Source organism: Ursus americanus, chromosome 18 (assembly GCF_024610735.1).
Source record: "Ursus americanus isolate L20-20 chromosome 18, mUrsAme1.1.p, whole genome shotgun sequence".
Lineage (NCBI taxonomy): Eukaryota > Metazoa > Chordata > Mammalia > Carnivora > Ursidae > Ursus > Ursus americanus.
Window position 1 is genome coordinate 3501697 of NC_142144.1, and position 27798 is coordinate 3529494.

General features: G+C 58.2%; 2 protein-coding genes across 3 annotated transcripts in view; one reads left to right on the forward strand and one right to left on the reverse strand.

The window, feature by feature from the left end:
• Window positions 1–9363, forward strand: REXO4 (RNA exonuclease 4). 2 transcript variants are annotated; one of them, XM_045771158.2, is made up of 9 exons: window positions 1–389; window positions 2083–2438; window positions 3671–3808; window positions 4056–4249; window positions 5449–5537; window positions 6664–6738; window positions 7217–7291; window positions 7963–8098; window positions 8940–9363. In XM_045771158.2, exons 1-8 carry the CDS (start codon window positions 171–173, stop codon window positions 8092–8094), a joined length of 1278 nt encoding a protein of 425 aa, XP_045627114.2. In that variant the 5' UTR covers window positions 1–170; the 3' UTR covers window positions 8095–8098; window positions 8940–9363. The 2 variants fall into 2 exon arrangements, with proteins under 2 accessions (XP_045627114.2, XP_045627113.2); XM_045771157.2 differs by lacking the exon at window positions 8940–9363 and having other exon boundaries at window positions 7963–8903.
• The window catches only part of STKLD1 (serine/threonine kinase like domain containing 1), a 20848-nt gene continuing 2286 nt past the window's right edge, over window positions 9237–27798 (reverse strand). Inside the window, exons 3-19 of the mRNA XM_087869228.1 lie at window positions 25476–25520; window positions 23894–23968; window positions 22235–22336; window positions 20113–20183; window positions 19138–19253; window positions 17934–18052; window positions 17291–17454; window positions 16566–16783; window positions 15139–15218; window positions 13648–13801; window positions 13199–13339; window positions 12281–12409; window positions 11475–11603; window positions 11277–11405; window positions 9874–10014; window positions 9478–9557; window positions 9237–9326 (exon numbers count right to left, since the gene is read on the reverse strand). Of these exons, the coding sequence (XP_087725354.1) occupies window positions 9237–9326; window positions 9478–9557; window positions 9874–10014; window positions 11277–11405; window positions 11475–11603; window positions 12281–12409; window positions 13199–13339; window positions 13648–13801; window positions 15139–15218; window positions 16566–16783; window positions 17291–17454; window positions 17934–18052; window positions 19138–19253; window positions 20113–20183; window positions 22235–22336; window positions 23894–23968; window positions 25476–25520 (1983 nt within the window). The remainder of the gene's footprint in view (window positions 9327–9477; window positions 9558–9873; window positions 10015–11276; window positions 11406–11474; window positions 11604–12280; window positions 12410–13198; window positions 13340–13647; window positions 13802–15138; window positions 15219–16565; window positions 16784–17290; window positions 17455–17933; window positions 18053–19137; window positions 19254–20112; window positions 20184–22234; window positions 22337–23893; window positions 23969–25475; window positions 25521–27798) is intronic.

Sequence of the window (27798 nt, forward strand, 5' to 3'; positions counted from 1 at the left end):
GCGCGCGGGGTCGCTTCCGGGGTGCGGGAGGCGGGTGTCCCCGGAGTGGGGGAATCGGGGGCTGGTCTGGGCCTGCGCGCGGTGGGCAGAGCCCGGCTCCGGGCCCGGGCAGCGGGGCTCTGGTCGCGCGCTAGTGTCGGGCCCCAGGGACCCCGGACGGCGGCGGCTGGATGGGCAAGGCGCAGACTCCCAGGCGCGTCCCGGGTGACCCCCTGGCTGCGCCGGAGCTTGGCAAGAAGCCACCTCGGAAGAAAAGCAGAAAAAAGAGATTCTGGGAAAGCAAAAGGCGAGAAACAAGCAAGAAACCGGGAGGCGGCCCGAGCGTCGTCGTGGTGCGGCCTCCAAAGGCGCCAGAGGACTTCTCCCAAAACTGGAGGGCGCTGCAGGAGGTAAGACTGGCGGGGCCGCGTGGACGGAGGACGGGGGAGAGACGCGTGGGGCCCTGGCGGCAGCCGTGCAGGCACACCTTCCGCAGGCAGATCGGCTTGTTGGGTTAGACCGCAAGCCCTCGGGCTTGCAAGCAGCAGGACGTTGGTCGGGAGGATTCCAGCAATATCTAGCGCCTTCGAGTACCAGTTGATGGCAGCCGCCCCAGGTGCCCAGCTCTCGAAACGTGCAGACTCGCCACCTCATCTCTGTGCGTGTTTTTGTTTCACCCCCCGACCAACACCTTGCGGTAGACCCCGGTAACATCTCGGGTTTACAGACGAGTAAGGGGGCTCTAGAAAAGTTGGAGAAGAGGTCCAGGCAAGCAGAACCGGGTCCCACACCGGAGTCCCTGCCCTGAACGCGGGGTGGCGCCCTGCTGCCTTTCTCGGTATCCGGGTCAGTACTGCGTGGATGTTCCTCTCTGCCCCTTGCTGTTCCCTGTAGTTCAGTTGTAATTCTCTACACGTGCCTTGGAGTTAGCAGCTGTGGTCGTCGCTGTTTTCCAAGTGAGGAATCGGAGGCACAGAGCTTGTGGAATTGGGCCCAGCGTCACACAGCTCGTAAAAACGTGGCAGACGGGGGTGCGGATTCACATTTCGGGCGCCAGTATGTGTTCTTTGCTACTACTGACCTTTAGAGCCTTCCATGGTTTTCTGGACTCTGTTCCAGAGCCTCCAGGTGAGCAAGACAGACAACAGAGAAAAGCTTCTGGAGCCTCTCAGCACGGCCGGTGTCTTAGGATGGGAGGCCCCAACCACCTGTCTCAAGGGACAGGACTGATGAGGTCCCTTCGGGAAACCCCAGGGTTCTGTACGATTTGTTGAGTTGTGACTCTGCCTCTTTCTCTTTCTCTCAAGGAAGCAAAGCAAGAGTAAGTGAGTAGGAAGGGTGGTTATTATGGGGAAAACCTTGTGTTTTCTCTACTTCATTCGAGAAAACAAATCTTTCTGTTCAAATGTTGTGGGAACAAGTAAGGAGAAACCCAGGTCCTCGTGTCTGGGCTCATTGCCCCATAACCAGGCTCTTCACTGAGGCTGAGAACAGCCGTGCTGGGGACCGGAGCACCAGGGGAAGGTTGGACTAGAAGAACGCCGAGAGCCCTTCTTGTACGACAGAAACATGGCCACTGGCGGCTCTTGAGCCTTCTTCAGTTTGACAGACACTCTCCGTCGCTCTTCTGAGACCCACACAGCAGTAGCAAACCAAGAGATCTTGTGAAGGATGTGGTTTCCATGCTGCAGCTCCTTGGCCCAATCTGTGGGCGAAGTAACTGTAAATGAACTGTAAATGGGAAAACAGGTTGCTTATCATCTCCTGGGGCTCCGAGTGAAGTAGTGTCTGTTCAGTCATTCAATAGGTACTTAAGGTGGAAAACACAGTTGGAAGTTTTGTAGGAATGAGGATGCAGGTGTCAAATCGTGCGTTGTACTCAGATAAACAGAGAAGCGCATTTCGCCACAAGTGACTTCAGATGGGCCTGAAAAAGGGCTTTTCCCACACCGTTTGAAACTGATTCTCAGTGATGTGGGTAGCAGACGTACATAGGTGTGATCGATGTACGGGTACATATAGCACACACATAAGTGTTTTCAGTCCCTTGTGTGTGATTTCCAAATTCAAATGTGTCGTGTATTTTATTTTGGGTTCTATTAGCTCCTGAAACAAAAAGCACAGGCCCCGGAAAAGCCTCTTGTCTCTCAGACGGATTCCAAAAAGCAGCCCAAGATTATGCCACAAAAGAGAAAAGCGATCCCAAATACAGCACAGAGAAGTGAGATGGGGACGGAGACCACAGACCCCGAGGCCGGCGGCAGCACTCTTCCTTCACAGTCTCCAAGGCCCAGGAAGGTGCCGGCACGTCCCCCAGAGGCCAATGGAGCAGAGCACAATGAGAAGGGAGCCAAGAAAAGGACAAACGGTGACATTTCTCCCGAAGGAGGAGACATCAAGCATAAGAAGCGGAAAGCTAAGGACGTGACTACGGCCTTGCCTCCGGCCCTGCCCACCGAGTAAGTACAGGTGGCATCTGCCCGCGCCAAAGCTCTGGCGGCCCCCATCAGCTCAGCTCTGAGAACAGAGTCCCAGCAACTGCGGCCTGGCTCCTCCAGGAGGCCCTCCAGCACCTTACCCCGCTGCTGTTTCTTGGCTTATTGTTTCCCCCCGGGGTGGAGGCATAATGAGGGCGAGGCCTGTTAGGTAACTGTCCTATCTCCAGCGCCTAAAGCAGAGCTTGGCCCTCAGTAGACCTCCAGTAAAGATTTGTGGGATGAACGCATGCCAGAGCCAGAAAGGCCCAAGTTTGAGACCAGTTCCTGCGTCTGGCGAGTCGGGTGCTCTGGCGGCAAGCTCCTGACACCCCCCACGCCTCAGTGTGGTCATCTGTGGTGGTGGGGGGGTTGTGAGATGCAGTGTGCCAGCTCAGCACCGGGTGATTACTCAACAGACCCCATGGGGTCCCTCGCGCAGGGGTGCGGGGGTCACTCACACAGGGAGGCCAGGAGCCCGTGGCTGCCTCTGAGTGGCTCAGCTGGAGGTGGCACATTTGTAAGTCGGGCTGGTGGCGAGTCGCCTGGGTGGCTGAAGGTTCCAGGAGTGAGTGGTTTGAGTGCCTGCTGTGTGTCCCTGTGCCAGGGACGCCCTCTGGAAAAGGAGCGGGCACGACAGGCCCTCCCACTTGAGGCGGATAGTCAAGCAGGAGAGATGGCCAGACTGAAATTATTCCAGTGATCCTGTGAATGTGGTCAGGATAAACCCAAGGAGGGAGAAGCTTGTGGAGCAAATGGCCAGAGGAGCGTGTCCCCTCGTGGGGTCAGGAAGAGATTTCTAAGGAAATGACATTCAGCTGAGCCCAAAAGACGGCATTCGCCAGGCAGGAATGCACACCCTCGCGTGGGATCTGAGTTTGAGGCCTCGATGTGAAGACCTAGAGGTCGCTCCAGCTGGGGAGGCTTGGCGTAGGGGGTGGTCTGGTTCCATTTCATTTTTCTAAACGTTCAGTGATGAGCCTACTACTTCCTCAATTTAGAACTAAGCGTTGGTAGTCGTTACACCTGGTTTTTACATTTATATTTTATGTTCTTTGTGTTTATCTGCCGTTCTTAAGTTTGGGGTAAAGAGCCTGTCTTGTAACGAAGCAGAAAAGTGGTAGAGCACGCTTGGCAATCCGCGGAAGTAGCCGGGCCCCCCGCTGTACCAGCGCCTCTGCTGACCAGCGCTCGGCCTGTTCTCTCTGCCCTTCTAGAGAAGACATCTGGTTTGATGACGTGGACCCGGCGGACATCGAGGCGGCCCTGGGCCCCGAGGCAGCCAGGATAGCAAGAAAGCAGCTGGGGCAGAGTGCAAGCACCATCACGCTGGTGAAGGAGCAGGCCTTCGGCGGGTACGCAGGGCCAGGGCTGCGGGCGGCGCTCAGCCCGGGGGGGGGGGGGGACGAGGGTTTCGGGAGGCGGCTCCGTCCCTCTCCCCTAGTTGAACTCTAGTTGAATCAGGCAGGTGCCACCCCATCCCGCGAGGAGCCTGAGCGTGGGGAGCTTGTTCCACGAGCCGTGGTGATGGGCGGAGAGCTTTAGGTGCCGATAGTTGGCTCCTGCTGTGTTGATCAAACTGGAACCTTTGGCTCCCTTCAGCCTGACGAGAGCCTTAGCCATGGATTGTGAGATGGTGGGCGTGGGCCCCAAGGGGGAAGAGAGCGTCGTCGCCCGAGTGTCCATTGTGAACCAGTATGGGAAGTGTGTTTATGACAAGTACGTCAAGCCCACCCAGCCGGTGACGGACTACAGGACGGCGGTCAGCGGGATACGGCCAGAGAACCTCAAGCAGGGTGGGTCCTCCCGGCTGATGAGCACAGAGGAAAAGCGATGCCTGGGTCCCTTCTCTCTTTTTCTTTTTTTATGATTAGCATTTTTTATTAAGTAACCTCTACACCCACCGTGGAGCTCAAACTCACCACCCCGAGACCGAGTTGCATGCTCTACGGACTGAGCCCGCCAGGAGCTCCTCTCTTTCTCCCTTTTGTCCCTTTTCTGTTTGGAGCACTTGTCACAGCAAGAGTCCTGACAGTCTTACCTCGCTTGGGGTGACTGTTTTCGGAGGCCTCTCAGGCACATTTGTGTTCCCACCTGTGTGTCACCCAGAAAGTGGGTGCCAGTGTAGGGTCAGGAGGGGCTGTGGACAGATTGTAGGGCCTCGTCTTTGTGAGGACTTCGGGAAGCCATGGGAAGGTCTGAACGGTGAGAGCCTGGCTCAGGTTCTGGCAGGTTCTTTCTGGCTGTGGTGTTGAGAAGAGACTCTGGGCCCATGAGTGTGAAAACAGGAAGAGGGGGCATGTGCTGGTGGTGACCGGGGGGGGGGGGGCGGGAATGGCCCAAACCCAGGTGCATCCTGAAGGGGAGTCTGTAGGGATTTCTGGTGGGTTGGTCCCATGGGAGGAAGAACAGAAGGGCCCCCGGGGCGACTCTGAGTTAGGGACCTGGAGAGGTCCTGGAAGCTCTTGGGATCAAGGCCACACTGCTCCTTCCCGGCCCACGGGGTCTCCTTTCTCTACGCCCCTCAGGTTCTCTCTGCACACCCAACCAACAAGCGGTGCCCTGGCCTGACCAGCCCCTCAGTTTTAGGCTCTGACAGGTCCTGCACAGGGTGGGCTGGCCCTGGTCTAACCTCCTCTGTCGGGGGGCAGGCGGAGTCACGGGGTGCAAGCACGGTGACCTGACCCTTCCCTTGGCGGGAGGGGGTGGGGGTGCCCCCGGGGGCATCGGCTGGGAGAGCAGGCCGCGCTGCCTCTGGGCCCGGGCCTGGAGCAGCCCTCCTCGCCGTCTGTGGCAAAGCACCGTTCCTGTTTAATCTCCAGTCGGAAAGCACGAAATCCCAGCCTGGTTCCTACAAGAGTCAGCAGTTAGAATGCCTGTCGGGCAGCTGCGAGCGCTCCTGAAAGCCCCTCTCACGGCTGTGGCGGAGCTGGTGTGGGGGGCTCACCCGCGCGGCACACGGCGCTCAAAACCACTTCTTCGGTCTGCTTGTCAGGAGAAAAATTGGAAGTCGTGCAGAAGGAAGTGGCCGACATGCTGAAGGGCCGGGTCCTGGTCGGACACGCACTGCACAACGACCTGAAGGTACCTCTGCCTGACACCTGCTGGTTCACCCCCACGCCGCCCAGGGCCTTCCGGGGTTTGCATCTCGGCCTTCGTCACAGTACCGGATGCCGGTTACCGAGTTCTGCCCGTGGCCTGGGAGGAGTGCTAGAAGTTCCTCGGTTCTCCAGAAGGCACCTGAGGCCTTCGTGCTCCTTTTATAGGCGCTAGAAGCGAGGCGCTGTGAGTTAGGTGACGTGCCCGCCGCGTCCACGTGGCAGAGCTGGGTGCCAGCCTGGACCTGGCGCCAGGCCCCTTGCCCACTGCTCTGGCACATTCCACGTACACAGAGCCAGGCAGCTGCCTCTGTTGTCCACCCAGCTGGCCAGGGCCTAGTGCTCCTGTGAGGTCAGAGCTGCCATCTGTGGGGAAGCGGCCCCTGCGGCCGCCAGACCCTCTAGGGGTCCTCTTGTCTCCCTCATGGTGGGCAAGCTCCAGGGGCCACTTCTGGTGCTCTAGAGGCTGTGGCCTTCAGCCTCTGCTCCTTGAGGGTCTCTGCTGTGGGCAGAACTGAGCTGCCTGTTCTGATGAGAGCGCGTGGCAGGTGGAGTGGGAGATTGTCCTTCCTGGGCGTGGGGCTTCTCAAATAGTGTGCCGTGGAACCCCGGGGTTTGCATATGTTTCAGGCACTCCTGAATGTCGGTCTTCGTTGGCCTTTTGAAATTTTGAACTATTGAGACTGACAGCGGGTCCTCTGTCCACTGCGATGCGGTGCCATGAACCTCGGGGGGGCTGCCCTGCTCGTTCCTGCTCCCTCCCCACGTGGCCGGCTCTCTCCTGAGGTCGTGCCATGAGCTGCTGCGATCCCTTACCATCCTGACTTCTGCAGGTGGGACACCAGCTCACAACGTAGGATCAGTGTGCTTGCTTGTCAGGTGGTGGCTATTGGTCTCCTGTGTCCCTGATTGGGTCTTTATCATAAAACTGGGTTCTTGCTGTCGGCCGTCATCTCTGGACAGCGTGATCGCGTTCTGTCAGAAGTCCGGCTCACACCGATAATGCTTTGACTGGAGCGTGCTCTGTGTTGGGGTTCCTTGAGGGAACTTGAGAGAAGGGAGTCCCCCCGCTGCACACTGGTGACGCCATGACTGTCACTCTCCTCTTCCAGGTGCTGTTTCTTGATCACCCAAAAAAGAAGATTCGGGACACACAGAAATACAAACCGTTCAAGAGTCAAGTGAAGGTACTGACAGGAAGTGGGGTTGCGTGCGTCACAGGCGTGCTGCCGTTCGCGTTATGGTTGGTTCTGGCTCCTCACAGCTTATCCGTTAAAGCTGTTTGGTTTATGGTTTGGGGTCGCCTTCTAACTTTTGAAACTAAAAGAAAGCTTAAGAGGGAAAGGCGCGTCCTGCTGAGCGCCACACTCAGGTCAGCGTGAGCGAGAACAGGTTCTCCCGCTCTGATCTGTGACGAGACCCCCAGCTGCCCCCCGACCTGCCGCAGATGGAGGCCTGAGGCTGGAAGGCGGAGAGGCAGACTCCTTCCCGGCCCCTCCTCTCCGGGCTGACGCCGGGGGTCACCAGCCCTGGGGGCCACGGCGCCTCTGGTGAAAGCACATGGAAGGGCCCGGGGTTGGGCTCAGGAGGTGACCGCCCTGAGCCCGGCCCGGCGCAGAGGCCTGCAGCCCAGCATGGTTGTGTGCTGTCCGCTCTCCCCCGCAGAGTGGAAGGCCGTCTCTGAAGCTGCTTGCAGAGAGGATCCTGGGGATCAGGGTGCAGCAGGCAGAGCACTGTTCGGTGAGTGTGTCCTAGGGTGACAGTCCTCAGGATTAGGGGCATCCCTGACCTTGCAGCTAGGGCGCCCGGTCAGGGGCCTGGATGACCTCTTTTTAGGAGGTCGCTGGTCTATGAATGAGCTGGCAGAGCGGGCTCATCCAATGTTCGCTACATCCTGAATGTTTGCGTTCAGCTAATAAACGCTTGAACACAAAAAACTACCGTTATTCCAGTCGTTTGGAGGAAAAGTCCCCCATCTAGATGGAAGGCCTTTTAGGATGATGCCGCCCAGGCTGGCTGGCCTCTGGGCCTTGTGACAGGCTCCAGTGTCGGGGATGAGGAGTGCTGCCGCCAGGCCTCTGGCCCGTGGAACCCAGCCCCCACGTCATGGCCTGGGCCCGCCTTGTGCTCAGAGCCCGCCCTCCCGTCTGTGTGTCCATGCGTCTGTGTTGCGTCACAAGGCAGCGCGTCTGTCCCTGCTCTTGCTTGGGTTCCTTTCTTCTCTCATAAGTGGGGCACCAGAGTTGCTGAAGCCAGGCCAGGATCGAATCCCTAGACTGCTCCTTTGCTTGGCTTTCTCCTTGGCGGGCTCAGCGTCTGGCGCTCGGGGCTTGGCAGTTGTGGGATTGGGTGGCCCGTGGCCGTGCTTGTTACCTGCTGGGACAGTCACAGTGGTCTTCTGTGCCCCTTAGATTCAGGACGCCCAGGCAGCAATGAGACTCTACATCCTGGTGAAGAAGGAGTGGGAGAGTATGGCCCAGGACAGGTGCCCCACAGCCCCCGCTCCAGACGGTGGCAGCGTCTCTGTCCCTAGGCGGTCGTGACCAAGTACGGGACAGCTCGGATTTCCCTGGCAACTCTGTCGAAATATGTTCCCCATCCTGGTGGCAGGGCGTGGGGGCGTGCTGCTGAGAACTGCTTCCCTCTGATTTTGCCATCTGAGACCTGGTCCCCCTCCCCCCACACAGGGGGGCGGGCAGCTCGGGCAAGAGTGTGTCCTGGGCGGATGTGGAGGGGCACCGGGACCCTCCGCCAGGACGGGGAGTCGGGGCCGCCTATGCCGTGCTGTCACCGCAGCGTGACGGGCAGCTTTGCAGGGGATTTGCCCCGTCCCAGGGGTGGGAAGTACCCGGACATCCACTGGGTTTTCAGCACCTTCCCTGGAGGGGGCCCCTCCTTCCTCTGCCTCAGGTCACATAAAGAACTGCGCTGGACTCAGGGCCCGGCCCCGTCTCAGGGTTAGCTGTGGCTGCCTTTGGACTTTGAGAGGTTTTCCGAGGACGCTGTTCCTTCCTCAGCCCCCCACCCCCTCCCCATGTATCCACCCACCAAGTTTAAGGGCAGGGCCCACAGTGTGGCAGTGAGGCTCGGGTTGCCTGAGCTCGGTGACAGCAGTCACTCCCAGAGGCGGGTGCCCCTCCCCATCTAGGACAGACGTGCTGACCCCCCCGCTGTTGGGACGGAGCATTGTGTGGGTTTGACCCAGGTGTGAGGGTCTTCTGAGAACAGTGGGCAGCCGCGGGTTGCACTCGGTGCATAAAGCCCCAGGCTTTACCAGGCCGCCCGGCCGCTGCACAAGGAGGGCCCGGACTTGCTAAGGATATTTAACATAAATGCCGGTTTTTACTTGAGATGGAGCCTGTGAACGTTACTTTGTTCCCTCGTTTAGAATGGCCCCAAAGGACCGCTGTGTCCAGCTGCCACACTGACTGGGCCAGGGCCGCAGCCGACGTGACACCCGCTGAACCGAGCCCCCAGAGCACCACCGGTCCGTCCTGCCCCTAGGACGCTTCCGCGCCAGGCACAGGCCGTGGGCCTCGCCCTGGAGAAGAGTGACGTGGACATTCCTCCCCAAGCCTAAGGAACACGCCATTTACCGGGCAGCTCTGGGGTCATACAAGGAAAGAAGGGGCAGGAGAGAAGGCACAGGGAGGTGGGGGGCAGGAGGCAGAGCCGACTGTTGTCCTCAGGGCAGAGCCGACTGTCCTCCCGCGGAGCTGGGTGGCATGGTGGCTTCCAACCTTAAGAACACCGTCTCTGCGTATGAAACCAGTTCCTGGAAAGAGAAGAATCATAAAAACTATACACACAGACTCGAGTGTGTTCTACACAAAACCTCTCGTTCTAGGCCCTGGACTCAGTGCCACTGGGATCTGACTGTAGAAGCAGGTGGGAGGCCTGGTTTGTGGGCCCCTGCTGATACTCACGAGGCTGGAGGTGAAGCGCTCCTTGATCTCCTGGACCAGGGGCTGGATGCCACTGGACACCAGCTCAGGCAGGATCTCCTCTGTGGGCAGAGCAGAGGGTCCTGAGGTCAGGGCGTGGCCAGCCCGATGCCCCCACAACCCCAGCCGGGGCACTTCTGAGGAGGCCAGCAGGACGAGGCTGGGCCCATCCCCCTCCGGCTCAGCCCGACCCACACGCTGCCTCGGAGGCTCAGGAACTGGGCATCCCCCGCGGTCGGCCGCGCCTGATGCCTAGTGAGCTCTCCCGTCGAACCAACAGGAAGTGGTGATGCGGTTCCTTCCCTTCCCTCTACCAGTTAGAGCTGCGAGTGGGGTGCCTCTGACCCCTGGCGTCTGGGAGGGGCGGGGGATTCTCACTGTAGGAAGCCAGGTGGGCCAGCAGCGCGCAGATGTTCTCCACCACCTCGGGGTCGTCCTTGTAGAGCTGGTACGTCTCCTGGATGAGGTCGAGGCCGCTGCCACCCTCCTCGGGCACCACCACCTGCAGGGCCGCCAGCTCTGAGGGGCGGGGGGTGTGCATTCACTCCAGCTGCCAATGCTTTGGTGTCCTCTAGCAAGTGGGGTGATGGTGGTACCAAGTTCTTAGGGTCGTTAAGAGAGTTCCAAGCGCTTAGGGTAGCAAGGACCTCAGCCACTGGCAGAGGCGGCCAGTTTCCTGCCGTCTGGGGACATCTGAGGTCGGCGTGCCCCCCAGGTGGGACGTGTAAACCCCACCTCCCTCTCCGAGCAGAAGGCTCCTGTCCTCGGGGTGGCCTCAGGCTGTGGGCATGAGAAGTGCTAGAGCGCATCGCAGAGTGCGTCTACAGGGTGGGCGCGGGGGGAGCTCCAGCACTGCACATGTGCACCCCCAGTTAGGGGTTAGACCCTGACTCTCGAGGGGCTGGGGACCTGTGTAAGTGTTACGCATCAGACCCTTCTGGAGTTTGGGGGATCTGACACTCTGGTGGGATGACTTGAGTGTCCCAGCCAGTAGGTAGGTGGCAAAGCCCGTTCTCTCCCAGATGCTGGCCCTGGGCTTTGACCACCCCCTCCTCCATTGCTGAGCCAGGTCCCTTTGCCCTCAGGACCCCAGCCTCCCCTCCTGTCCCCTAAAGGTGGACAACTGATGCAGACCTGTGTGGGTGGGACCTCAGGCTGGGGGAGAGCCCTGGAGCCCTTCCTAACTGGGAAGGAAGACCCTGCCAGTGCTCCTTGGAGCCTCCGTCCCAGGAGTGAGGGTGGCCGCACTCCCTTCCTCGGGCCCAGACAACTTCAGGCTGAGAAGCAGACAGAGGCCTGGCCAGCCTTTGGCCCCAGGCCCACCTTGTGCATCTGCCTGGGACACAGAGTTGGCTGAAGAACCACTCACACCCCAGCTGGCAGCCTTGTCCCATCTGCAGGCCCCAAGTGTCTCCAAGGGGTTGTGGTGCCGTGAACCCGTCACGGTGCCAGGCGCTGTGCACTGAGTAACAGTGTTCCTGTTATGGAGGTGGGACCTGGCTCCTGGGCTGATCTGAGAAGCCAAACCTGTTAGGGATACCTGTGCAGACCTAGTATGTGTTTGTGGACAGGGAAAGAGAATCACAGTATAGCATTCAGGGGGAAAAAAAACATGTATGTGAAAAGTCTCCATGGCAACTTCTGGTTGGAGGAACTGTAGACTGTTCTGTTCCTTTCTCGATTCTTTTGCTTGTGTGTTGGGTTTGTGGGCAGCTGGCGGACATGCCGTGCTGAGTTTTGCCCCCACTCCTAGTGGTAGCCCTGTCCACAACCGGGCTCACCGGACACCTTCGCGAGGCTGGCCAGTCCCCGGTAGGCGTTGTTCACCAGCGGGACTCTGTCCTGGCACAGCCGGATGCTTCGCAGGAACAGGGCCGCCACGTCTTCAAACTGGTGCTCCTTTATGCAACCTGCAGAGGGCCTAGTTCAGGCCTCGTGGCCTTGTGGGTGGGGCGCGCTTCCCAGCCCGGGCTGCTCACCCAGCAGGGACAGCAGCCAGAAGACGGCGCAGCCGGCTTCAGCCATCTCCGCGTCCGTGGGGTAGGCGGCCAGCACCTTGGCAATGAGGATGGGGGCTTTCTCCAGAGGGGCCTTGTTCACAATGATAGCTGGAACCAGGATGGGATGGAGGGGACACGTAGCCCTTGAGTGCATGCAGCAGTGCACACCCCCTCCCTTCCCCCAAGGACAACAGCGCCAAAGTTGTTGGGGAGAGGTCAGGTAAGGGGAGTTTTTGGAGGGTAGGGACTATGCCCCCAACTGGTCTTGGGGGACTTTGCACTTGGGATGTGGACAGTGCTCTCTGGTTTCCCAGGCTCTCCATGGCCTGGAGCCCTCTTTCTCTTAGATCGAATGCCCAGATGGCAGGAAGGCCAAGATGGGGCCTGGAGAGGAGACAGCACAGCCTGGGGGCCCTTTTCTGAAGCTAGAGTAAGAGTAGGGTGCCAAGCGACCATCAGAAACCAGGGACTGCCAGGAAATCCCAGGATGTGTGGCAGGTAGAGGGGTTCCCAGGGCAGGAGCCACCAGAGTCTGAGGACCTACCCCGTCAGGACAGGAGGTCCTGCCTCTGCCGGGTGCAGCGCCCCCCCCCCCCCCGGCCCCTTCCCCCGCTGTTTTTCCTCTGCTTCCAGACTCTCAGAGGAGCCTTTTTGCGGGCTCTGCCCCTGAAGTGTTTAAGGGCCAGACCATGGAGACCCTTGAAGGCTGTCAGGTGATGAGGGAGCAGCAAGGGTAGCAGCCCTCCCCACTCCCAGCAGGAGAGTGGGAGGAGGGGCCCCCTCACCATCCACCATCAGGGCCCAGAGCAGGCTCAGGCCATTGATGCAGATGTCCCTGTTTGTGGAGAAGGTACTCAGGTGCTCCAGGATATGCTCAAACAGCCCAGCCTTCTGCAGCTTCTCTGAGGCCGATTCTGTGGGTGGGCCCCAGAATTAGGGCCACGGATAACCCCTTCCTCCAGGAAGCCTTTCCTGAGCACCGCCTCCCTCCATGGTCCTTGCCCACTACAGGCCCATGGGTCCTGCATTTCTGGGCATCTACTCTGGGCCAATCATACCCAGTGTGGGGCCCCGAAACAAGAGGACATACTCTGTCCCCTGGGTCACCAGTCCCTGTATTGCCCATCCCATGACTGGGCTGGGATCGGCTTCCTGGGTCCACACAGAGCAGGCCTGAGCCGACACCCAGTTTGCCCGATGGCTCTGATGTACGCCTGTTGTCCTGACGTGCTTATTCACAGCACCCCTGCTCACTCCCAGAAGTGGGATCCAGTCAAGCGGGGTGAGGAGCAGAGTGCAGGCGTCCCTCCCTCGGGAGGGACCAGCTGCCCACGGGGAAGAAGCACGCTGACCCAAGGAGGTGGGTGGGGGCAATGTAAGGTGTGTGCGGCCCTTGGTTCTCCACAGCATCCCCAGTCCTGCCGCCCACCGCCTGGCTAGCTGGCGGCCTCAGGAGCACAGGTGCTCCCATGAAGTGGAGGTGAACGAGGCGGAAGATGCCATGTGAAGCCCGCAGTGGCACCTGGCACCCAGTCAGTGTCTGCACATTTGTGGAGGGAACAGGTGATGCCCACATGGAAGCTTCCCATCAAGAGACAAAACAGGACAAGCATACGGAACAGAGCTGGCGAAGGCAGTGCAACTGTGCCATCTTGGGGCGCCCCCCCCCCCCCCGCAGAGCGGGGAGGGCCAGGCGGACCCACCTTGGCTGGAGAGGACGGTGAGCAGGCTGTAGACCATGACCACGAGCTGCTCGGACTCGGGGTGGCTCCACGTGCTGCTTAGCAGGACGGAGATGACGGAGCTGTCGCTCGGCATCTCGGCGGCCGGGTCGTGTGCCAGCGCTGCTCGGGCCAAGGGGAGACGCCCGGCGTTACTTCACACACCTGGGGGTCGTGGGCAGGTAGCCTGCAGGGCTTCTCCCTCCCTGGTTGGGGGGGGCGTGCCCCCACTTTGCCTGGAGAAAGCCAAGGTCAGCCTTGTCCTGGAGCAGGTCCCCATCACTGCTGGTTGCATGGTGGGGTGGAGGACGGAAGGGGTAGGCCCTGCCCAGCCCACATGGCCGGTGAGGAAGTGGCCCCAGGCAGCCAGTGCTGGTTTCCAAGGCTCTGCCGGGTCTGGGACAAGGTGCCAGAGTAAGCTCCGCACCCACCTTGACCCAGGCTGCGCAGCAGCAGGGAGCAGGCACACAGCTGTATGTCAAGGATCCTCTCGTGTTGCTTCATGATGGCGATCAACGCCTCTACCAGCTCCATGGGCCAAGGCAGACCTGGCAGGGCGGGTGGCAAGGGTGAGCCTCGGCCCAGGAGCAGAGGCTGGGAGGGTGTATGGACGAGGGAGCCCGTCGCTGCTGGGAGTCTACAGGGCATCGCGCATGGGCCCCTGGACGGATGAGTAGGCGAGTGAAGAGCGTGCTTAACGAGCACTCGACGTGCGGCTGCCCTGGGCACCTCACTCCCGCAGCTCTCCGAGGTACAGCCTTCCTGTCACTCTCTTACAGGTGAGAAAACAGGGTCGGAGAGACGAAAGCACTTGCTTTGAACCCAGCCTGTCTGACTCTGGAGTCCGTGGCCATAACTGCCCTGAGTGTGGGCGTCTGTCCGCGGTCTCACGGACTTTCCTTCTGCTGCTGTGTGGGGGAAGGGGTGAGAGGCAGTGGCAGGCTGAGGAAGGTCCAGTCCCCACGGTGCCCCTTGCCCACGCCGGAAGAGTGGGGAGCGAGAGCCCTCCATCTCGGGCTCGCAGTGAGGACAGGCAGAATAAGGGCGCTGGCCCCAGGAGGCCCAGCACAGCTAAGCTGCCTCCCAGTGAGTCTGGCTCCCTCCGCTCTCCCCGTGGACTCTTGCTGCCACAGCCTAGCTCCAGAAGGGGTCCAGGGGAAGGAGGAGGAAGAGGGAAAGGCAAGGGGTCAGTGGAACCCAGCTTCTGCCATCTCTGATGCCCCAGCCCCTGGAACAAACCTTCTGTGGAAAGACAGATGGACAGTTGGTCAATGGATGGGTAGACAAATGGACAGATGTGGGGTGGATGGAGGACTGATGGATGGATGAGTGAGTGAGTATAATTTTCAGGCTGGTGAGGCAAGTTGAATGGAGAGATTTTATGAAACACTATTTTGGCAAAATGTGAAAGACGAGAATGCTCCTTGATGGACAGCGTTGGGGAGAGACGCTGTCATGCACTCTTGCTAGGTGGGTAACTGGCAGCATCTGTGACACTGTGAAATATTTATACCCCGAGCACCTAGGAATTTATCCCACACCAGCGCTCACACAGCGTACCAGGGCCCACGCTCCGGGGTATTCAGTGCCGTTTATGCGACTGGACAATTAGCAAGAACCCAGCCATCGATGGAGAGGGTAGAAGAGATGGGACCCTTACTAAGAACCCGTAAGAACCACGTGAGGGCGGGTCGCTCCGCACTGTTGCCATACCGAGCCACCCCATCTCCCCCTTCTGCTGGGCAAAAGGGGTGACACGGGAAGAACTCCAAGCAGGTGGGAAGACAAGCAAGCCCCGGAGGTGTAGGAGAGCCCCTCTAGGAGAGCTCGGAGTGAAGGGCCACAGCCTCCCCCAGAGGCTCGGGCCACAAGGTGAGCCTGGGAGGAGCGGGGGAAGGTGGGCGCGTGGGGGGTCTACCTAGCTGATCCTCAGGCATTCTTAGGAGCCTCTTCATGGCTTTGAGCTGGACTTCAGGTCTGCTGGAGAAGTTCTGCATGACCTCTGCAGGAGACAGGAGCACATGGGCAGGAGGCTTCGGAGGGCTGGGCGCCTCGCTGTTTACAGATCCACGCGATAGGGCGTGAGGTGGCGCTCTTCTCACCCCCACTTCGCAGGCCTAGCAGCTGGTCCAGAGTCAAACCCAAGCCTGTCTTGGAGCCTCACTTGAGGCTCAAGACAGCCCAAGCTCTCTCTGGAGCCCAGGGCTCTTTCCACTGCTGCTCTGAGCCTCCCTGCAGGGCTCTTTGCCTTTGATTCATAACAAACGACCCCAGTCCCCACAATGAGCGCAGTGTCCAACTGTGCACATTGGAGACCCCTTCCTTATCCCGTGGCCAACTCCGAACCCCTCCTCCACCCGTGTCGGGCCGCTGTGCACCTTGGAGCGGCCCACAAATGGGCCCTGTGGTGCTCCTTACTTTAGATGAGCAAACAGACTCAGAGAGGGAGACTTGCTCAAGGCCGCTGAGCTGGTGGGTGATGGGCTTCCACCCAACCCAGCTGCCTGCCTTCAAAGCCCCAGCCATGAGATGCGGGGAAACAGAAGCTAGGGTCTAGAAAGCGTCCCTTCCCTGGAAGTGGGGGCAGAAGCGGCAGATGGGGGAGGAGTCCCCTGTCACAAGCAGCCAGTGCAGGGGGCCATGGACGGAGAGGAGGGAGTGAGCAGAGCACCCAGAACACAGAGGGATGGGTGGGTGGAGTCAACCTCAACTGTAGGTGGCCTGTAGACCCAATGTTCACCCAAGACCTTGGGGTGGGGGTTGTGCAGTCCCTGTGCTGGGAGCTGCAAGGAGTCCCCCACGAGGGACATGTGGTGGAGACAAGGTGCTATGTGGTGAGCAAGCACTGTGCCAGGTCACTGGCGGCACCCTCAGCGGAGGCCTGCCCGTGTCCCACAGCAGACAGAGCCCCTGCAGGGACGCGCCTGCCCGTCCAGGGCCACCGCCGTGCCCACTCCCGTGGCCGGGCGTGTAGAAACCACACAGAACGGCTGCCGAGTGGAGCAGCTGTGCTGGGCACGGGGATCACCGTGTGCCAGGGTGTAAAGCAAACAGCAAGGGCTCCAGGGGTTGTGACAGTGGGGGGGCTGTCCAGCTGTCATGAGGACTGTGTAGCAGGAGGGGAGGGGAAACAGGGGCCAGGCATTTAGATGAACCGTGGTACAGGTGACAGGAGCGAGGGAGGGTACCCTGAGCAATACGGTGCCTGGGGTGGGATGGAGGGGAGAGCCCCGAAGCCTTCCGACCCCCTGGCCACGTGTCAGGAGCACTCCAGGGGAGGACTGCACTGACACACCCCCCCCCAGAGCTGAGACAACAGTTCCCTCCCCCTCTGGGTCCCCACCATCACCTAAAATGCTGGCCACGTTACTTTCCAGGAGCAGGTCGGTGACGAAGGCCGGTACCACCTGCTGGTGCAGGGTCAGTGTGACACTGGAGGACCGGAAGTTGCTGTTCACAAAGGTGATGTGGATCGCATCCCTGGAGAGGGGCCAAGACGGGATGGGCTCTCTGCGGGGTGCCCACCTGCAGGCCGCCAGGCAGCCCCGGACTCCACCCTCCTCCACCCTCCGTTCGGGATTCCATTTGGTCGCACCTCCCCGCCCGTGCCAGCACGCCCAGCTGGCGCCCAGCAGTCCCACCTCCAGGAGGGGCCCGGGCTTGCTCCCGGGTGCGGGGCGCGGGGGCGGCCCCCGTCCTCCATAAAATATGTTGAACAGTCAGATTTTATGACTGTGTTGGTATAAAGGCGAAGAGAACCCAGGCTGGATTCACTGTTGTGTGTTCCTTTCTTCCTTCTCGTTTTAAGATAAACTCCAATTAGAACACGCTGCTGGGCCTCAGGGATCTCCGCGCGGCGGGGGGGGGGGGGGGGGAGTCGGCTTGTCGGCCCCAGGGCTCAGAGGTGCGCCTGCCGCTACTGCAGTTTGGGATGGGCCACACTCCGGAAAGCCCAGTGGGCCACGGAGGAGTCAGCGCGCTTGTGGCATTAAAGTGGCCATGCGCGGAGGACGGCGGAGAGATGGCGAAAGACACATGGAAAGATCAAACTGCAGCCGCAGCCCCTGGGCTCACCTGACCGTTATGCGCTCCGAGGGGTTGATCTGCAGCATCGAAGGCAGAAGAGAACGGAAGGTCTCCACATCGGGGATCTTCTTCTCCTCCATGGTCTGCAGGACACCTGTCAGGCCGTCCGGGACACTCCGGATGGACTTTCGCAGATGCATGGCTTCTGCTCTCTGAGGGGACGCAGGCAGCACTGCTCCATCGGCCCAACCCCGACCGTGCCCCAGGGCAAGCCAGCAAGAGGGCCAGAGGTGGGAAGACTAGAGACGTGAGCCTGCACAGCCGCCCGGGGTCCCGAGGTGCGATCAGGCCCGCCGGGGTCCAGTTTCCTTGGTGTGCATCCCGCCGTGGGCTAACTGGTGCACCTGAACTCACTTTTCTCATCCATAAGGAGGCAGGGAGGCCCCCATGAGGGTTAGCCATGGGGCGGTTTGAGTATCTCAGTCATCGGCATCACCATGCCGGGGCCCCAAAGGCCAAACATTGAGTGCGGGGTGCCCCAGCAGGCGGGATGGGGGGTTCCACACAGCCCCTTGGAGGCACAGAGTGAGGCAGGAGGGTGCAGGTGGGGAGAATGTGCCCCCTTTGAGCCAAGGTGGGCAGATTTCAGTTTTCTGGGGATGTGGGGGGGGGGGGGCGGAAGGCAGCTCACATTTATGAAGGAGCAGCTGACCATGTCGAGAATGATGCAGCCCAGGGACCAGATGTCTGATTTCTGGCTGAAGGAGAAGTTGAGAGCTTCGGGGGCCATCCAGGACTTCTGAAAAGGGTCTGTTGGCAGGAGAAGGTGTCAGATGCGTGAGTCCTGTGCTTGCTGGGGGAGCAAGCAGCTCAGAAAGGGAGGGGAGGTAGGGAGGTGCCATCTATGGAGGGAAAGGACGAGGGCGCTGGTCTTCAGCCAGCGAGGCTGCCCACCTGGGCATGTGCCCAACCAGGCTGGCCCCTGTGTGCACACGCATGTCTCTGGGCCCTGTGTGGCTGCAGATGTGGTTCAAAAGAGGCCTGTGCCAAGAAGGCTGGAACTTCCATCCTCTAAACATCTTGCTCTTCTAGAGGTCAGACTGTCGCCTCTAAAGGGCAGAACGCCCGTTGCCCCACCCTAGTTTCTAACCCTGAACCCCAGAGAAGGAGCCTCAATACAGGGTCAACAGTCTGTTAGTTCCTGTGGGACCTCAGCAGCCCCTCCCCCTCTGGACCTTCATTCCTCAGCCAAACAGAAAGGGGTGGACTCCAAGGGGTGGACTGCTGTCTACACCTCTGGCAGCTCTCCCCACTCACCCGTCCATCCACCCGTCCGTCCATCCGTGCATATATCCTCTGTGCACGCAGGACTCTGAAACTCTCAACCGTGCTTACTGTCTCCGTCCCTGACGGCTGGTACCGGCTTGAAGGCCGGCTCCCTCTGCGCCGCTATCTTTTCAAAGGAAGGAGAACCCACCACCCCTTCCTCCCCACGTCTGCCGTCTCCTTGGTGATTTTTAGGACTCAGTAAAGTAATCCAGCTCTCACCAGTGTGTGGCATCCACTAGCCCCCATCTCCTTCTAAGGGCCATTCTTCTCCTTCCATGAAGGTTAACATTTTCTGGGTGTCTTTTGGATCCTGCCTGCATGCATCCACCCCCCGGCACGGTGGTCCTCCTGCTCAGTTACAACCCAGCCAAGGGGGTCTCTTTGGAGCCCACATAAGCCCACGGGGGTCTGTGGGAACTTCTGAGCAAGGAGAGGTTTGATGTTGCCTTGTTCCAGCTCCGGCTGCTGCCCTCTGGACTCCAGGAGGGACCCCACTTGGGTGAATGGCCCCTCCCCCACTGCTCCCCAGCCACTCCTGTCCCACAGCCCAGGAGGACCCTGGCCACCTTCCTCTGCACGGATGTTCCACTTGGCTTTGTCTGTCATCAGTGCGTGGGAGCTCAGGTCCTGTAATTTGCAGTGGTTGCTGCTGACAAGGGCTATGTTGGAGGGCTTGAGATTCCTGAAACCAAGAGGCAGGACCTTCCTCCGGGGGCCTGCCCACCTTTCCACCCACCACCTGCAGGCCATGCAACCCTCCCGGGGTGGGGGCCGGTGCACCCTGAACCTCATGCCCTGCTCCCTGCCCCACCCAGTTCTGCCCTTCTCTCAACAAACGTCCCCTTTGCAGCCCAGTTTTTAAATAGTGTTTCCTACAGAAATAAAATACACTCAGTTATTTTAAATTGCAAAACAACAAGCCAACTACAAGTAGGAAAACACCCAATCCTTCTGCCGTTTCTCTGCCAACATCTGCTCACCTCCCTCCAGATCTCAGCTATGCATTTGTTTGGGGGGCTATTTTCAACCATTCTGTAATGTTCAGTGACATTAACACTAAATATTTCATGGGCATTTTCTTTGTGCATAGGATCCACATGGTTCTTCTCTCCTCTAGATCCGATACTGATCCAATCTGCAGCCGTTCCCAGCCCGTGCAGACCGTGGATGCCATGGCCCTGCCGCTGGTGGGTCTAAAGCTCAGCCCCGGGGAGCGCTGCAGCCCCGCCACCCTACCAGAGGCCACGGCGCGCAGCCTAATCGCTTCTTTCCTAGCGCTGTTATCGGGCTGCTCGCCCTGCACTTTAGAACCAACCTGCCCCGGTCAGCGTCCACTCATGAAGCTGGGTGAATCACTGCAGGTGACGTGGAGGGAACAGCATTCTCTGTAAGCCCGGGAGGGGCTCTGGAAAGGTGCCCGCGCTTATCCTGGCGGCGCTGACCCCGGCCACACCTCTCTCCCCCGATCCTGACCAGGGGTACGGGCGCCCGAGGGGACTCTGCGCCCTTTCTCCTGAAGCAGCCTGGCCATTCGCAGTCACCTGTGGATGATGTCCAGTTGGTGCAGGTACTCCAGCGCGTCCAACACCTGGCCCAGCATGTTCTGCATCCACTGGGGAAAGAGCGAGAGATGCCACGATTGGAGGGGGTCTCCCGGCAGCTGGCTGAGGCAGGTCGGTGACCCCTCGAAGCAGCCAGCGGGATCATGGATTGTTCTCTCCTTGCTTCTTCAGATGGACCCAAAGCTAAAGAAAAGCTCAGAGCCAGTGCAAGAGATTTCTGCCTCAGGTCCCTTTCAGGCTAAAGTGCGCGGGGCTCTTCAGACAGGACAGGCATGTCAGCCAGGGCAACGCCCTCGTTTACAGACCCCACACTCCTGTCCCCACACCGGAGATACTCCAACCTGGGCCCCACCCCTTGTGGGTATCAGAGATATGGAAGCCTTTATTGCCTACTTGGGGCTTGCCTCTGTATGTCATTAGAAGGAAAGACCTCTGACAAAGAACGTTCTGGAAACGCTGTGTGTCAGAAACGAGATCCAGCTGGTTTCCAGGGCAGCGATTTTCAAACCAGGCTCCTGGGAACCCTAGATTCTACCCAGGGGTGTCAGAGAGGGGCTGAGTGAACAGGACCCCGGGCTTCTTCCCACTCCACCTTCCACCCGTCCTCCCACGCCCCTTGATTAGAGTAGCTTTGCCTTCCTTGCTGGGTTTCTGAGCACATGTTGTACTTGAAAGGGTTCTACCACTAACAGAAAGTTTGAAACCCACTCCAGAGCCTACCCCTGAGGTCTACATTGGAAGAGGAGCTACGTGCCCCTCGGAAGCCCTCAAGGGCAAGATGGTGCCCAGAGGCCCCCCGAGCAGAGGGGTGCTCAGAGCAAAAGCAGGCAGAATTTACTTGGGGTGGATCATAGCCCTAATGTGAAAGCGAAAACGACCTAGCTCAAAAGATAACGGGAAAATATCTTCATGACCTTGGGGCAGGCTGGGCTCTCACACAGGCTCAAAGGCACTAACAGTAAGAGAGGCGTTGATAAACTGTCTTCATTGCAATTAAGAACTTCTGGGGGCGCCTGGGTGGCTCCGTCAGTGAAGCATCTGCCTCTGGCTGAGGTCATGATCCCGGGTCCTAGGATTGAGCCCCGCGTCAGGCTCCCTGCTCAACCCCCCCCCACTTGTGCACACGTGTGGTCTCTCTCTCTCTCTCTCAAATAAATAAAATCTTAAAAATAAGAAGAACTTCTGTTCATCAAAAGACACGGTTAAGGAAGTGAACTGGCAAACCACCGACTGGGAGAAGACACTCTGGATGCCCATATCCACAATATGTAAAGAACATCTACAGATCAATAAGAAAAGACAAACCACCCCAATGTTTAAGTGGACAAAAGACTTGAACAGGCACAAAATCCAAATGGCTGAAAAGCACTCCCTGTGATTACTCATAATAACTCAAGTTAAAATGCAATTTTTAATTAAAATAAAAAGACCGAAGTGTTGGCCAAGAAGTAGGAACTAGAAGGCTTACACCTTGTGCTGGGAGTAACTCCAAGTCACCCAGACCATCCTGGACGCTGGGATATCTACTGAAGCTGCTCTACAGTCCAACAACCACACGCCCAGGGGTTCGTCCAGAAAAGGTGAGCGTTGAGGTCTGCCAGTAAGCACACCCAGCAGTGTTCATGGCAACAGCCCCAAACTGGAAGCCTCCTGCAGGCTCACAGCGCTAGGCTATGCACAGACCAATGGGGCCACATGACGGGGTGGCACTGAGCCATGAGGGGACGATCTCCTGACACACTCACATAAGAGACCAGACACAAAAGGCGACATGCTGCGTGAGGCCATTACTGGGGACTTTGGGACAGGCAGGAGGATCTCTGGAGACAGAAGTCCTACCGTGGGCATGGCCAGGGACTTCTGGAGCTCCGGGCATGTCTCTGTCTGGGGGAGGTTATGTGGGTGTCTGCCTGTATACAAAGCACCGGGCTGTGCTCTTAAGACTTGTGCACATTACGCCCTGCAAACACTTTCACACGTAAATGGAAGAAAAAATCAGGCCAGACTCCAGTAATCTCTGCCCTCCCCTCTGCCCCGTTGCCCCCTGATTGAGTCTGTGACATCACAAGGCCCAGGTGGTCCCCAGGCCTGGTGTCCTTACTTCAGAGTCAATGACTGTCCTTGTCTCCCTCTTCTTCTCAATGACCTTCTGGAAGCTTTCATCGTTGTAGTCCATCACCAGGCAGAGGAACAGAGAGGAGATCTGATGGGGACATGAGGCCTTAGCCAGATGCCATGGTCCTGGTCCCCAGATGCCCAGGCCTGGGCGCGTCTGTGAAGTTCCCTGCCCCAGGGCCTCCCTCCAATGGGCCACCATCTGCAGTGGCTGTGGGAGCATTGCCAGCGGTGGGGTATGAGCCCCTCACCAGCAGCTCCTGCTCACGCCTCCAGCCTCATCTACCCTCTCCTCCCCGCTCCGCCCCCGTTCCATCTACACGAAGCCCCTCGGACTTTTCTGAAAGTGGCCCAGGCCTTCTGGCCACGGCACACACAGAACCCTGTGCCCGGGACCCCGCCTCTTCCCAGGGTAACTATTTATTCTTTAGGGCTTAGCTTCGGTCCATTTCCTCCCTCAGAGAAGCCTGCCCGGAATGGGATTCCAGCAGACCGGGTCAGGGGCCTCGGCTCAGAGCTCTCACGGGACCCTGTTTTTCCTTCCACAGGGAAATGTCCTCTTGGCTTTTCTGTGTCTCCTTGAGATTGTTACAGGGTGCTCAGAAAATACTCATCACACAGTGATGGCCCCTCCCTAAGGCTTTTCTCAGGGCCCAGCTGGAGAGGGGGACATGTAGGAAGGGACCCTCCACTCCTGCTCAAACCCTTGGTTGTCTGCCCCAGACGAGGGCCCTAATGTGGAGGTCCAGTTACAGTCTGACACTAGCCAGGAAGCCTTGCAGCCTCCCTTCACTTCTGGGCCCCCCGCCCCACCCCTGCTAGACCTCCCCCTCAGTCCCATTTGGAATAATTTGCAAGATTCTGGAGCCCTGTAAAGACAAGAAGTCCTATAGCCTACGGGCTGAAGTATAGGGCTTGGGGCCTTACAAGACCCTGATTTGAATCCCACTTAGCTGTGTTTTTTGTTTGTTTGTTTGTTTTGGGTTTTTCTCCCCACTCGGCTGTTACTAGCTGTGTGGTCTTGGAGAGCTCCTTAACCTCTCTGAGCCCCAGGGGAATGAGGATGGTACTTCCAACCCTGCAGATCTCCCCAGGTCTGAACATGACCACGCACCTAGTTAGTAAACTGCAGGAGCCACACAAGTCAAAGGTCGAGAGACCCAGGACAATTTGATGCTAAATATGGGGGGAGAGCAGGGACCGGCTTCCTATAACACCTGCTCCTTCCATGGAAGTCAAAAGCTCCACCTTCAGAGGGCAGACTCACGGAGCCTTTGGCTGCAGGACGAGCTCAGGAGCTGAATGCACAGGGCACTGGAGTCAGGGCTACCCGGCCTCGCCTCCTGGCTGGGCCACGGACTGGGTAGGCACCCAGGACGAACTTGTTTCTCTTAGCCTCTATTTCTTCTTTAAAGTCATCTAGCACCCCCCCCTACGCTGAGACTCTCGGGGGCTCAGAGGAGATGATGCCCGGAGAGCCCCCGGCAGGGCCCCCAGGAAGTGCTGAGACACGGGCAGCCAAATTCAGAGTCACCACCATTACGGCTCGGGGGTTATAATGGCGTCGGGGTGCCCTGTGCTCAGCTCGCTTGCTCCTGGCGCCACTGCCTGGCCGCTGAGCCTGAAGGTGTCCCCTCCGACCCACCTCGCTCTTCCAGATGATGAAGAGCTCCCGGTATATGGAGACGTGGGCGTGCTGGAGCTTCAGCAGCGGCGTCAGCTGCGGGGACACGGGCAGAGGAAGTGGAGACGTTCCAGAGACGCTGCTTCTCAGCTAGTGCTTCTGTGTTGCGTGTCCCAACCCAGGCACAAGCTCCAGCTCTGCAGAGGCCTGGGGAGGGGGCGCGGGGAGGGGGTGCAGCCTGGTGCTTTGGAGCCAGATGGGCTGGTGTGGGTCCCGTCTCTCCATCACGTGCGGAGAGCCTCAAGCCTCATCTGAAAACGGCAGTAACAGTGGTATCTGCCTCACGGGGGAGTCAAGAGGGCCAGCGTGAGCTGGTGCAGGCAAAGTGCCTAATGCCGAGGACAGAAAGCACAGTCGGGGGCAGCTGCAGAAGGTGGTGTGGCCCAAGGGAAGTGGGACACTGTTGTACTTGCACCCAGTTTGCCTCCTGGGTGGCACGCACTCGAGGCCCCAGGGCCCCGCTCCCTGCTGAAGGTGCTTGGAGGACCCACACAGTCGGGCTGCAGCCGTGGCTGCCGCGGCCACCAGGAGCCAGGGGGACAGCCGCTGGTGGTGGCAGGCTGGCTGCGAGAGCAGGTCCCCTAGTGGGCTGGGGACGGGAACAGGGATGTGCACAGCTGTGGTGGTATGGGGGCTGTGGGAGGGTCTCCCACAGTCTCTCTACTTTGTCGGGATGTGGTCGGGGTCCTTCGCTGCACAGTAGTCACACTGTGGACCGGACAGCTGTTTGCTGGCCAAGCTCAGGAGCCGGGGATTCCGGAAAGAAGGCAAACAAGTAACCGTTAACTAGGAGGGATACGTTTGCTTCATGGGAGATTCAAGAGAAACAAAGAAAAACTGCTCAAAGCTTTTGTCCAGCAAATCCAAGTGCATGTGGCTGTCATTGCTGTTGTTCTCTACCAGGATGTTCTTTTTTTTTTTTTTTTAAGATTTTATTTATTTATTTGACAGAGAGACAGCCAGCGAGAGAGGGAACACAAGCAGGGGGAGTGGGAGAGGAAGAAGCACGCTCCCAGCGGAGGAGCCTGACGTGGGGCTCGATCACAGAACGCCGGGATCACGCCCTGAGCTGAAGGCAGATGCTTAACGACTGCGCCACCGAGGCGCCCCTGTACCAGGATGTTCTCGTTGGTTCTGACCGGCCGATTGAAGGAATGTGAAAGAATGTACATTTTCTTTGTTAAGATGATTCTGTAGTTCCCACATTTTCTACTGTAACTAATATTTTTATAATTGTAGGAACAACATTTTAAAAGATGGTTCTTGGTCGATTAGCCTAGGGCCCTGGCCAACACTGAAACTTCATCTTCTCTGAGAACATATATTCTAAGTTGTCTGCACCTGGATTTAGAAATGAATGTTTTGGATGCAGACTCCCTTCATGACCTGGGGGTTTCTGGCTTCATAGCATGGGGAAAGAACTGGTTCTGACCCTCCATGCCTTCACTGAGGCTCCCATCCAGTCATTCTACAGGAGAGGACAGAACAGTCTCTGTGTGTTCTGCAAAATGTCCTGTAGAGAGGGAACCACCCAGAGAATTACCTCCTCCAGAGCCTCGTTGGCCTGATGCTCATCAATACATTCCACCTGTAGGGGTACAAGAGCACTAACTCAGTAAACATGTAGTCAGACCAGCACCACCACCATCATCATCATCATCACCACCATCATCATCATCATCACCACCATCATCATCATCAACATCACCATCATCACCACCATCATCATCATCATCAACATCACCATCATCATCATCACCATCATCATCATCACCACCACCATCATCATCACCACCACCATCACCGCTATCACCACCATCACCGCCATCACCACCATCACCATCACCACCATCACTACCATCATCACCACACCACTATCACCATCATCATCATCATCACCATTGCCAGCATCACCATTTCATCATCATCATAATCACCACCACCATCATTATCATAACCATCACCACCATCACCACCACCACTACCATCATCACCATCACCACTATCACCATCACCACCATTGCCAGCATTACTATCTCATCACCATCACAATCATCGCCACCACCATCATCATCACCATCACCACCATCATCACCATCATCACTACCATCACCATCACCACCATCATCATCACCACCACCATCGTCATCCACATCACCATCTCATCACCATCACCACCATCATTATTCACAGGTGTGCCAGGCTTCTACCACACGGCACCAGACGAGGCCTGGAGATATTCCCAAGTCAGGGATCCAAAAATGCTCTGATGAATGAGAATATCTTTGTTCCTGTTGCAAGGATAAATTTGGGTAGCATAATATAAACTCTGACCAATCATTAGAAGATCCATCTCAGACCATCTTGAAAGCAGGGAAGAAAATAATGTGTTGCCCTTAAAGCCAAACAGCTCTGCTCTGGTCAGCAAAGTATCAACCTCACTACTTCAGTCCTTATCCAAGTTGGAAAGACTGTCGCTGTCAATGAAGGTGGGGCAGTGGGGGAATGCATGGAGAGGGAAAGGGTGATTGGTGGGAAGGGCAGCATCAAGCTTCAAGTCTCTGACATACTTGGTGGCAAAGACAGCAGGCGCATACTATCACTGCATCTAATACCAGACCCTCGCCCAGAGCTTCTGCTCTTAAGACCTCCAAATGACAACCTCTTGTGACTGGGGGTGATCACAGATGAAAATGCAGAGGCAGTGGCTTATTCCCAGGTCCTTACAGACCCCAGATACAGCAGCAGAGAGAGTCTGTCTGTCTTCCCTTCCTCCTGTGCCAGGACTCATGCTTATAGGTGAATTGGGCCAAAACATACGGAAAGCCTTCAACATGTCACATCTTTTGACCTAGAAGCCCCGCCCCTAGGAATTTATCCCAAGGATATCACGGATCCTCAAAAAAATTGCTTATCAGAGTTGTTTATACAGAGTGAAAAATCAAGAACAGGCTAAGTGCTTATCGTACACGAGGGGATGGTTGGGTCAGTTACAGCACATGGAGCCGATGGGGTCACGCGGCCACCACAGCCACGAGAGGAGGAAGTTGTGTCGGTGGCATGAAATGGTGTTTGTAACACATTCAGTGCGAAAAGGTAGTTATCAATCTCTGTGGCATTCTTGTCAAAACAAAGTTTATACATGCTTAGGGAAAAGACTAGAAGGAGACACAAATCCCCACCTGCACCCCACCTCCATTTTTTAAAAAGAAAGAATGACTGGCTTTTTAAAAAGCTCCTTGATTGCCCAGAAGGCAGTGGGCTCCTGCCCCGCTGGCCCGTGATGAGACAATGGGGCCAGCCGCCCCGCCGGCCTGCAGGGGAACAGGAGGAAGGTAAGGACTCTAGGCTCAGCTTCCTCAGGTAGAGGCTGGAGGCCTGGCTGAGCAGAGGTGGCCCCAGCAGCTGATGGCAACGAGGCTCCTCCATGTGCACCGTCAAACCCAATCCCATGGTCTCCCAGCCACCACCATGCGCCACGAGGGGGTGCCAGGGACTCTATTTTAAGGCAGCTCTCTTCTCCTACACGCTGTGTTCAACTGGACCATCCTGACTTAGACACACAAAGCGCTCTCCCCCTGCAGGTCCGTACCCCACCCTGCCATGCCAGCCCTGGGGAAGAGGTGGTGGAAGGGCCCAGGGCCCAAAGTCCTGCCCTTAACCTTGTGTGACCTTGGGTAAGTCCCTGCCCGCCCCTCCTCCACCCCAGTCTTCGCTCTCCTTTGGTAAAAAGGTGGCCCCGGTGAGGTAAGCCTGAATTCAAATGCTCTTGGGAGCTGTCCAGCGTTGGCTAGCCTGCAGCCTTGCCAAGCCTCCCTGCCCTTGGCTGTAGAGTGGGGGCCACGGTTCCTGCTTTGCAGGGTTGG

Coding starts and splice junctions, on each gene's coding strand:
- REXO4 (XM_045771158.2), top strand. CDS start 171: ATGGGCAAGGCGCAGACTCCCAGGCGCGTCCCGGGTGACCCCCTGGCT. Junction 390..2,082: donor ACTGGAGGGCGCTGCAGGAG/GTAAGACTGGCG, acceptor GGGTTCTATTAG/CTCCTGAAACAAAAAGCACA. Junction 6,739..7,216: donor CGTTCAAGAGTCAAGTGAAG/GTACTGACAGGA, acceptor TCTCCCCCGCAG/AGTGGAAGGCCGTCTCTGAA.